The sequence below is a fragment of the Myxocyprinus asiaticus genome, chromosome 26 (assembly GCF_019703515.2).
Source record: "Myxocyprinus asiaticus isolate MX2 ecotype Aquarium Trade chromosome 26, UBuf_Myxa_2, whole genome shotgun sequence".
NCBI lineage: Eukaryota > Metazoa > Chordata > Actinopteri > Cypriniformes > Catostomidae > Myxocyprinus > Myxocyprinus asiaticus.
The window spans coordinates 37683440-37695000 of NC_059369.1; the positions used below are offsets into that span (position 1 = coordinate 37683440).

The 11561-nt window shown below is 36.9% G+C and overlaps 1 protein-coding gene and 1 long non-coding RNA gene across 3 annotated transcripts in view; one reads left to right on the top strand and one right to left on the bottom strand.

The window, feature by feature from the left end:
- Positions 1–1127: 1127 nt before the first annotated feature.
- Positions 1128–9311, bottom strand: LOC127417111 (dynein assembly factor with WDR repeat domains 1-like). Its single transcript, XM_051656821.1, has 9 exons — positions 9308–9311; positions 8802–8965; positions 7804–7862; positions 7590–7712; positions 5624–5730; positions 5037–5399; positions 2909–2984; positions 1750–1786; positions 1128–1635 (listed from the first exon to the last, which is right to left on the bottom strand). The coding sequence occupies exons 1-6, from the start codon at positions 9309–9311 to the stop codon at positions 5344–5346; spliced, it is 513 nt and encodes a 170-aa protein (XP_051512781.1). The 3' UTR covers positions 1128–1635; positions 1750–1786; positions 2909–2984; positions 5037–5343.
- An 893-nt stretch (positions 9312–10204) lies between these two features.
- LOC127416636 (uncharacterized) overlaps positions 10205–11561 on the top strand; it is a 4881-nt gene continuing 3524 nt past the window's right edge. The window contains exon 1 of one of the 2 annotated variants that reach the window (XR_007893152.1): positions 10205–11037. This is a non-coding gene — a long non-coding RNA (uncharacterized LOC127416636). The other variant, XR_007893151.1, reaches the window with a different exon arrangement.

An 11561-nucleotide genomic window follows, 5' to 3' on the forward strand; every position in this document is an offset into this window, starting at 1 on the left:
AAACATAAAAGTAATCCAAAAGACTCCGATGGTTAAATCCATGTCTTCAGAAGCAATATAATAGGTGTGGGTGAGAAACAGATCAAAATGTAAGTATTTTTTACTCTAAATCTCCACTTTCACTTTCACATCTGAAAGTCACATGTGGTGCCTGTGTTAAAGTGGAGATTTAGTAGAGCTGTGGAATATAATTGTTTTTACAATGCATCACAATGCTGATGTGAACGATTCTGCATCGATGCATAAAAACAAAAGAATCGATTTTTTTTAAATGCACCTAACTTCTTGAAAGCAGATATTTGGACACATTTCGGTTTTTACTAAGATAAGTAGAAAAATGAGCTTGATAAAAAATATGCTGTGTGCAAGACATGTCAAACCAAGATTAAATACTTCGGCAACATAATAAATATGAGGAATCACATCTCCCTTTTTCATCCAGAGCTAAAGTTAGCAGCAACCCCGCAAAACGCAGCTAATCAGCCAACAATACAGCAAGCAATGGTATCAAATTTACCTCAGAACTCTGAAAGGGCAAAGAAGATCACACAGTCCATTGCCACATTTATTGCAAAGGATCTCCACCCTTACTCGGTCATGGAAAACACCAGCTTTCACTTCCTCCTCCATACCCTGGAGCCAAGATACAGAGTCCCTTCTCTGAGTTTTTTCACAGACACCACTATACCTGTTCTGTACAGTGACACAAAATCCAGAGTGATGGAGTCGAGTGACGCCAGCCGAGTGGCCATCACCTGCGATTCCTGGACATCCATCGCCACAGATTCATATGTAACGGTAACTGCTCATTATTAATAAAAGAATTGGAGGACAAGATGCATTGTGATGCATCGAGAATCGTTTTAAAATCGAATCGTTACCCTCTGAATTGTAATCGAATCGAATCGTGAGGCAAGTGAAGATTCACACCTCTATGATTTAGAGTAAAAAAAGGACTTAAATATTGTTCTGTTTCTCACGCACACCATATTATATTGCTTTTGAAGATGTGGATTTAAACACTGGAGTCATATGGAGAGAGCTGAGATATTGTTCTAAAAATCTTTGTTTGTGTTCTGCTGAAGAAACAAAGTCATACATATCTGGGACGGCATGAGGGTGAGTAAATAATAAGAGAATTTTCACTTTTGGGTGAACTCTCCCTTTAAGTAATCAACTGATTGTAATTGGCGGCCCTAATTTTTATTTATTTTTACATATATATACAGTATGTTCCTTCTCAATATAGCACTGTACATTTTAACATCTACAACAAATATATACATAAATTATGATATTGTTGCTAAATACCAGCCAAAATGTTTTGTTAGTGCCAAATGTTTTTGAGTGTCCCAGTGTTAGTGCCGGAATTTGTGTTCACGATATACTGATTCACCACATAGGGAACTAGGGAATGAAATGTGACACAGCAGCAGTGTTTGTAAGTATGTAGTGATACGCAGGTGTGTGTAATTGCCTGTAATGATGGTGTCACCCTCGTAGTTGAACGCACAGTATCTCATCAGAATGTCCCTCCAGCACCTGCAAACACACTCCGTTGCTCACACATCAAACACGCGCAGCCTTATCCACGCTTGCTGTCAAAATGCGACTCCTCTGAGGATTAACACACATCTACAGTGATAAAGAGAGAAAGAGAAAGAGATGTCATTGGATTATGTTGTCACAAACAAAAAAACAATGTAGTGACAAAAGTGGTAATGCATCAAGTAAATCTGGAATATTTACCACTGTCTGCGAATGTAATGGACATATGTGTAACTCTCTTAAAAAAAAAAAAAGATTGGGAATGGTTATATTCTTGTGCATAAGAGATTAACATGATACAGTTAAAGGGATAGTTAACCCAAAACTGAAAATATTGTAATAATTTACTCACCTTTATGTCATTTTAAATCTGTATCACTTTCTTTACTTTCATGGAACACAAAAGGAGGTGTTTGTCAGAATGTTAGGGACTGCAACCCTCAGTTACTATTGACCTTCATTGCATCTTTTTCCATTCAAGTAAAGTGAATAGTCACTAGGCTGTCATTCTGCCCAACACCTTTTGAGTTCCATAGGGGGGTAAAAAATCATACAGGTTTTGAACAATATGAGGTGAGTAAAACCTGACAGAATTAGCATTTTTGGGGGTGAACTATCCCTTGAATTAAAAACAAATGTGACTCCCCTGCAGATTAAAACACCTACAGTGAGAAAAAGAGAGAGAAGGAAGGAGTGAGGAAATGAAAAGCACATTATATTTCTGCCTTTTGTTATGATAATGCACTAAGACAGTCCTTCATGAAACAATTACTTTGTGTTTTGATTTTGGAAACATCCGATTTCAGTGTCCAGGAGAAGAAAAAACTGAAAATAGAGGGAGGAAGAAAGACATGGACAGAAGGAAAGACAGCTGAACTGAATTTGACCTGTGTTGGTATGACAGACGTTTTATTATTGCTCTGAACTCTATGCAGAACTGAGTGTGTGGTTGAGTTATCACCTGTACATAGGAAATGGAAATATTCTGGTGTTGATGATGATGTTTGGGGGGGGGGGGGGGTTGGCGGGGCAGAGAAGAAAGGAGAAAGGATATTATGGCAAGATCATTTGTGGATAAGTGAATATAAGAAGAGCAGGCAAATGAAAAGTGCAATGAGAAAGAGACAGGACATGAATGTGCTGACAAGAAACGAGTGAAAGACGATGAACATGGCAGACAGGATGCTGGAGTAACGGCAAGAGTGCAAAAGAGGTGAAGATAAACAGCAAGGGACCTAGACAGGAAATGAGTGCCTTTGTAGACGAAGACTGAGAGAAAATGAAAATATATGGAATTATTGAGTCAGAGTAGACATTTGAGTGGCAAGGTAAAGACGGAGAGATAATGGCAATTCCTTACCTTTGATATTTCCCTTTATGGCCCTCTAATTTAAACAAACATTGGAATGTCTCTGCACTGTACACTCTTGCTGTACCTGAACACAAACACCCATATTCACAGTCTGAGCCAAAAGCATCTCACCAAAAAATGTCCAGGTCACAATTCACCCCAAAATCAAAAGGAAAAAATTAAGATAATGAAGCCTATTTTTAGGACCATTAATATTTTTTAACATAATGACCTTGTTTTCATGACAATTTAAGGTATGTTCTGAGTTCAGTACAAGCTTAGCTCAATTGATGGCATTTGTGGCATAATGTTGATTACCACAAAAAAATAATTACAAATGTTTTGGTTTATTTCGCCGTTACAGTAACATAAACATGAAAATACACACTGGTTCAAAAGTATAGGCAAAAGTGGTAAACATTATATGTGTTTACATAATTTTATTGTTATAAAATCTTACCTCATCTGTGTAAATTTTATTCAATATTAGTTGTTTGTTGTCATGAGGTCGCAAAGCTGGCAAACACCATAATGCCAATAAATCCCTAATTTTATCACACTAAAATTATGGGCACACTAATAATGTTTGTGGTTAAACTTTTGAAACAGTGTGTTTTAATGGTTATGGACTGCCCCCATTCACTTTCATTGTAACTGCATCAAGGCGATATTAGCTTTTCTTTTTTTCTTTTTTTTTTTTAAAAAAGGAGGAAAATAATATTTTTCAGTAAACAACATTATGACACAAATGATTGATTGAGTGAGCCCAAAACATTTGTTTAAGCAACAAGTGACAACAAATCACAACAAATGAATTATATATATATATATATATATATATATATATATATATATATATATATATATATATATATATATATACACACACAGTTGCATGCTCAAAAGTTTGCATACCCTGGCAGAAATTGTGGCACTGATTTTGAAAATATGACTGATCATGCAAAAAAACTGTCTTTTACTTAAGGATAGTGATCATTTGAAGCCATTTATTATCACATAGTTGTTTGGCTCCTTTTTAAATCATAATGATAACAAAAATCACCCAAATGGCCCTGATCAAAAGTTTACATACCCTTGAATGTTTGGCCTTGTTACAGACACACAAGGTGACACACACAGGTTTAAATGGCAATTAGAGGTTAATTTCCCACACCTGTGGCTTTTTAAATTGCAATTAGTGTCTGTGTATAAATAGTCAATGAGTTTGTTAGCTCTCACGTGGATGCACTGAGCAGGCTAGATACTGAGCCATGGGGAGCAGAAAAGAACTGTCAAAAGACCTGCGTAACAAGGTAATGGAATTTTATAAAGATGGAAAAGGATATAAAAAGATATCCAAAGCCTTGAAAATGCCAGTCAGTGCTGTTCAATCACTTATTAAGAAGTGGAAAATTCAGGGATCTCTTGATACCAAGCCAAGTTCAGGTAGACCAAGAAAGTTTTCAGCCACAACTGCCAGAACAATTGTTCGGGATACAAAGAAAAACCCACGGGTAACCTCAGGAGAAATACAGGCTGCTCTGAAAAAAGACAGTGTGGTTGTTTCAAGGAGCACAATACGACGATACTTGAACAAAAATGAGCTGCATGGTCAAGTTGCCAGAAAGAAGCCTTTACTAATTCCCATAGTTCCATTTCTATTATTCCATAGTTGTGATGACTTTACAATTATTCTAAAATGTGAAAAAAAAAAAAAAATATATATATATATAAAGAATGAGTAAGTGACACAAAAAAACAAAAAGTCCACCGACTGCCCTTCTTCGCACGCTATGTGGTTTCAGCACACTCTCCCCATAGGACGATCACCTCACAACCCCCCCAAAAACATGTTGCCTGACCATACGTAAATACGCAATGTAAAAAAAAAAAAATATATATATATATACTTTATACATATATAATATGACCCCTTTAAGAGACACAATTACAGAATTACACAGTGAAGAGAAACAGAAAAATATGTAAGAGACCTTGCAGGTTTTATCAAGAGGGGCTGTGGTGATGAGGGAACAATCCCAGTTGAACTGAACACAACTGATCTCTCCACGGTGACCTGACAGAAAATGAACTTTCCTGGGAGAAAAAGAAAGAAAACATCAATGATGATACTTACAACAAAATGCCATTAGATGGGGCCCCTGGAGTCGATAGTTCAAATCCAGGGAGTGCTGAGTGATTCCAGCCAGGTCTCCTAAGCAACCAAATTGGCCCGGTTGCTAGGGAGGGTAGAGTCACATGGGGTAACCTCCTCATGGTCGCTATAATGTGGTTCTCGCTCTCGATGGGGTGCGTGGTGAGTTGTGCATGGATGCCGTGGAGAATAGTGTGAAGCCTCCACGCACGCTATGTCTCTGTGGTAATGCACTCAACAAGCCACGTGATAAGATGCACAGATTGACGGTCTCAAATGCAGAGGCAACTCAGATTTGTCCTCCGCCACCCGGATTGAGGTGAGTCACTATGCCACCACGAGGACCTAAATCGCAAAATTGGAGAGAAAAGGGGAGAAAAAAAAATGCCATTAGGTTGCCAATGATAGGAAGTCAAACCAAAATCTTCTGATTTACTCTCTGCTTGATGAGAAACCTGCTTGATGAGAAACACTTTTCTTGTTTCTTGTTCTTATTAGAGTGTTGTAAAACAATAAATCATAGAGGTTACTTCAATTATATGCACATTGCAGTTAGAACACACACGCACCTGCCTGAAGGAACGTCCCACAGAATGGCAGTGTGGTCAAATGAACCCGTGACCAACCGGTTGCCCGTTGTGTTAAAAGAGAGAGAAATAATCTCAGTGAAGTGGCCCTGAGAAAATGTCAAACAGAGAATTACTGTGAGTCAAAAGATATAGCTTGAACAGAAAGGCAGAGTTTTTCAGTTGAATAGAGTAATATTATATTTACATTCCCCAATTCATCTTTAAGAACTCATGGAGCAATTCATAATTTAGATTCATAGAGAAATAATTGGAGAGTTAAGAGGGGTAATTATGCAGCACACACAGCTCTCAGTCACACTGCTTTGCCATGTGATGTGGAGAGGAAATGACCCCCAAACGCTTCCCTCTCCCACGTATCTATTCGGCTTAGCTCCTACCACATCACATGACGTTTAGATTCTGTGAGTGCGCAAGTTACAATACCGTTGAACTAAATAAGAGGAACACAACGCCAAGAGACAAAATGGTTGAATTATTGCAGAAATGGGAGTAATGAATGATTTAATGATGAATTCATTAATAAATGCATGCATGGGTGAGTTTTCTGATCTGTGGAGATCACTGCAAATAAAAGAGAAATCATTAAAAATCCCTTAGGAGAGAGAGAGATGAGGGGGAAATTATGAAAAGATGAAAGAGTCTAGGATGGGAGGGAAAAGTGTAGGATGGGAAGGAAGAGAGAGAGGATGAGAGAAACAGTTGAAAGAACAATATCTAACAGGGAAAAAGAGAGTAAACAAAAAGACATACTGCCAATGTGGACACCTCCTCGCCACTCTCAACATTCCATAATTTGGCTGTGGTGTCCATGCCAGCCTGTTTTTATCGCAAAATAAACCTAGACAGGATGATGAGGACCCCGACGAGAAAAAAGAAAGGCAGGTTTGGAACAACATGAGGGAATAAATGATGACGGAATTTTCATTTTTGTGTGAATTATTCTTTTAATATTTTTTTATAAGTATCAGAAAATGCATTCTGAAGACATGCAATAGCTTTCTTTATTACACGGGTCTCTGGAATACTTCATTCTGGTTGGTCAGTGCTGCCATCTAGTGGTCTGACATTTCTGAATAACAACCAACTTTTAACTGCTGACACTAATGTGAATACAAGCAGAACAAAAGCAGACATACAGTTTCTGCTGTGTGCCCTCTAAATGTGTACATTGCATTTACGCATTTGGCAGACGCTTTTATCCAAAGCGACTTACAGTGCACTTATTACAGGGACAATCCTCCCATAGCAACCTGGATTTAAGTGTCTTGCTCAAGGACACAATGGTGGTGGCTGTGGGGATCGAACCAGCAACCTTCTGATTACCAGTTATGTGCTATAGCCCACTACACCACCACCACTCACATATGTAGAAGCGCTTTCCTGCTTTCCTGTTTCAGCACTCCACAATTTGCAAGTCTTGTCAAAGCAGCCTGTGGCAACCTTGTCGCTGAAAAAAAAAAAACGAGAGAGAGAGAAAGAGAGAGAAAAGGACAAGGACTTCTGTTATGACTCAAAGTGACAAATGCTCCCATTGTTATAATAACAGAAGTTTCCCTGCAATGCCCTAACCTTGCTAAGGAACGGGCAGAAAGCGACAGAGAGGTTTACAGATAGGGCTTTTTTTCTGTTGCACTGAAAAAAAGACTGAGAGAAAAAAGAGTTGAATGGGGAATTAAAGGGATATTTCACCAAAATAGAAATTCTGAAGTCATTTACTCATCCTTATGTCGTTCCAAACCCATAAGACCTTCTTTCTTCCATGGAACACAAAAGAAGATGGTAAACAGAATGTTTGCCTTAGTCACCATTTACTTTCATTGCATATTTGCTAATGCAGTGTTAACATTCTGCATAACATCTCCTTTCAAACAACATGAGGGTGAGTAAATGACAAGATATATATATATATATATATATATATATATAGCGGGAGGGCTGCTATTACCCGTAAGGGTTGTTGAAGGCGATGGCATACACAACGTTCCTGTGACCCTCCAAAGTGTGCAGCTCTTCTCCGGATGCTGTGTCCCATATTTTACATGACCTGTCATAGCTTCCAGTTATAAAACTGCAAACAGATGGAAAGCAAAGGAGAGAGACTGAATTACGGAGTAGGAGGGTGGGGGGGTTAGGCATGTGAGCATGGCTGATAAACTCACCTCGATCCTGATTTATTGAAAGCTACATTTGTCAGGGGCAAGCTGTGAGCCTGGAGTGCCTGTAGACAGAGAGAGAAAAGAAAAACACTCAAGGGGGAAACACTTAACACTAATTCATTTCAGATCTATAAGCTTGACTGTGTAATTTCCATACATAATTACTATGCCTTTGATGTGCAACAACATTAGTCTTTATCGCTCTGCTGCCACCTAGTGGTTACTATTCAATTAAATAGTCTTTATCAGGGCTCATGCCTTTAAAAAGTTAATACAAATATTTTTGGCCATTTATTAAAAATTAAGGTGTTAATTTTAAATGGTGTCAACAGTGATTTTAGAAACTTGGACAATAGAATAGAATAGAATACAATACAATACAATAATGATATCCACAAGAATTAAAATATACACTCAAAAGATTGCTGCATATACTTTTCCTACCAATCCAGCATAAACATGAAATAAATAGAATAGAATAATTTTATCTGCATTACAATATACACTCAGAAGAAAACTGTGCGCATAGAATAGAAAAGAATAGAATAGTATAGTGATGTCCACAAAAAAGAAAATATACACTCAAAAGAATGCTTAATGAATCTGTGTAGAATATTTTTCCTACCAATCCAGGACAATCATGGAATAGAATAGAATAGAATAGAATAATTATATCCATATTAAAATATACACTCAGAAGAATGCTGTGTGTATCTGTATAGAGATACTTTCCCTACCAATCCAGCCCAATAATAGAATAGTATAGAATAAATACTGTATATCCACAGTAAATATACACTAATAATATGCAAATATAAAAATATACACTCAGAAGAATGCTGTGAATAGAATAGAATAGAATTGTGATATTCAGAAAAACATATATACACAAGACTCAGTCGTGAGAGGAACTACACAGATGTGTATTAATGGACCATACTTTTGTAAAACATGCAAACATGTACACTTGTGCATGACTAATCAGGTAAGTGTTTTAGTACCTTGAAAAGGTAGAACTTGCGGTCCTCCTTTTGGCTGATTTTGTCCTGTAGTTTCTGGATCAGAATTTTCACCTGCTCAACACAGGTATAGGTGAAGAGAGGCTCAGCAGCTCTAATTTCAGATAGTAACTCGTTCACATCAGTGCAGGAAGTGAAAAATAAAGCTTAAACTCATTAATGCAGAAGTTAATAATAGTAGGACAATATCTCAGCACTTTACAAAAAGTTTAAAGTACCTCCAATCAATCATGTGATAAAAAAGGTGACTTTCCTAAACAGTGTTGAGTACGTTTTTCCAAAAAGTAATCCAATACAAATTACTAATTATTTACTGCACTAAAATTGTAAGAACATTATTGACTTTACTGATTACTTCATCGGAAAAGTAATCAAAATACTAATTACTTTTCTGTTACTTTCTAAAACCATTTTCACAGAAAATCTTTTGTTTTTCCGCTCAACAAATAAAATTTAAAAAAAGTCTGTTTTCTCATCAGGAGGCATACCCATCTCAGCTGTCACAGTAGCACAAACAGATGTGTTTTAAATGCACTTTACAAACATATTACTTTAGAAATATGTAAAACACAGTAAAGTAATTAAAGGTGATTAATTTATTTAAAAGTCAGTAACTATAATCTGATTACAAGAATTTGAAATGTAATGGACTTGACACTGAACTTTTTGTCCTAAAAATAGATTGCAGTAATTAATTACTTGATTAAATTACACCCAACACTCAAGAAGACATTTGGCTAGTGTGAGTAAACTAGTCCTGTGATTTCTTTAAATGTAAATCATACTCACTCTGAAGTCAAGTCTAACAGATTGATAGATTTTGTCCTTAGCTGCCCTCTTTGTTCATAATCCAGGAATATTCCTGCACAGCAATAAAACTGACTGAATGTAGCGTTATTGCGCTAAATTAGACGCATCTAACATTAGAATGCACATAACAGTGTTTCGAGACGCATTTTTAAAAATGTTCTTTTAACTTGACACGCCGTCTTAAAAAAAACGCTGCGTGCACACAGCTAATACATGCACACAGATCAAATTCTCTATCAAAAATATGTTCAGTTACCCACCTTGCACAGGTTCATTTGTGAAATCAAGGGCTGGACTTAGCTTACTTTACATTGCACAGCAAAAACATCCAATGACATACAGCCAACAAACTACAGTAGCTGCTGGACTTTAAAGAGAGTCATACATATTCTTGGTAGTCAAAATTAATTCAGGCAGAAAGAATCAATTGCTGGGTGAAAATGAGGAGGTCAGACTGGGTCTTCCACACTGTTTCACTCTCTCTTTATGGTTTCTTTGCCAACTGCAGACCAGCAGAACCTTTTCTTACACCTTACTTGGTGGGGCCTAAAAACATCTCAGAAGAAGTGGTGAGTATTGTTTTGTCCATTTTTGCAAGAGGAAGGTTTGCCTTAGTGATTGTTTTAGGGCTCATGACATTAGGACACAAAAACAACAGCAAGAAATAAGTACATAATGCTCTGCATAGATATTCCCATTGCAATGAGAATGGGAAAGAATGAATGTTGATTGTGTATTATAAAATGTATTGTTTGCAATAGAAATTCTTGAAAACATATTTCCATACACAAACCATATTCAGGGCACATGGGTGCCCATTAATGAAAATAATAATATTTTTTTTGTTTTTAATCATATACCCCAAGCCAAAACTAAAATTGGTCATAATAGTGTTTAGCTGTGATTAATACAATGGCTTCACACATTCAGGCTACACGTGCATTACAATGAATTGTTAGTCTTATCTTAGAAATGTCTGTTGAGCAATTTGCTCTTTTGAAGTCGCCGTACTCCATACAGAAATCAGATAACTGGCAATATATGCAAAACACATATATAAACCATTTGTTCAAATGTGCATACTTGTACATACAGTACATGCAACATATATTTAAAAAAAAAAAAGTAAAATAGCCATTTTCATATATGTAACATACTGTGTATTTTCCCAAATACTATTGGAGTTTGAATATGTACATATCTGCTCAAATATATGAACTGTAATATCTAATTATCATAAATCAGATTTCTGTGTGGTTATTAAACTGACTCGAAACAATCTGCTTTCTTCACGTCTAGGAAACAAACCATTTGTTTCCCATCTGGACGTACTCATATCTGGCCCTCCACTGCCCAGTATTCATGTTGACTGACTTACTGAGAAACAAACCTCTAATTGTAACTCAAGGTCTCTTTCTAGTCATAAATTGTATACTTCTTTGCTTTGCTCACAGCCTGACTGCTATGACCTACTTGCAGTTCAACTATGCAATGGTCACCTCCACTGAGGTGGCCTACTTTTCTTATATTTACAGTGCCATACCTCCTGAACGCTACCAAAAGTAAAGCCAGTCAACATGGCAAGTGCCATGTTGACTGGCTTTACTTTTGGGGCCACATTAGGGCAGTTGTTAATATCATTAGCCAGTACAAACTACTTCCATGTAAACATTATTACTCTAGGTCTAATGGGGGTGGCTTTCCTTATTTCATTGGGCCTACCAGTGCCCCAGCATGGGATGTTTTTCAAAAGTGGAGTGGAGGCATGAAGCCTGATCACAAAAGACTTTACTAATCCTAAACACTATCAAAAGTGTAAAAAATCTGCTATCTTTATAGTGAAAGAGGGTATAAAACTGACATCTGGAACATGCCCAGCCAAACCAGTCCTGATTTATTCATAAATAATTTGTCTAATCATCAAATGTGTTG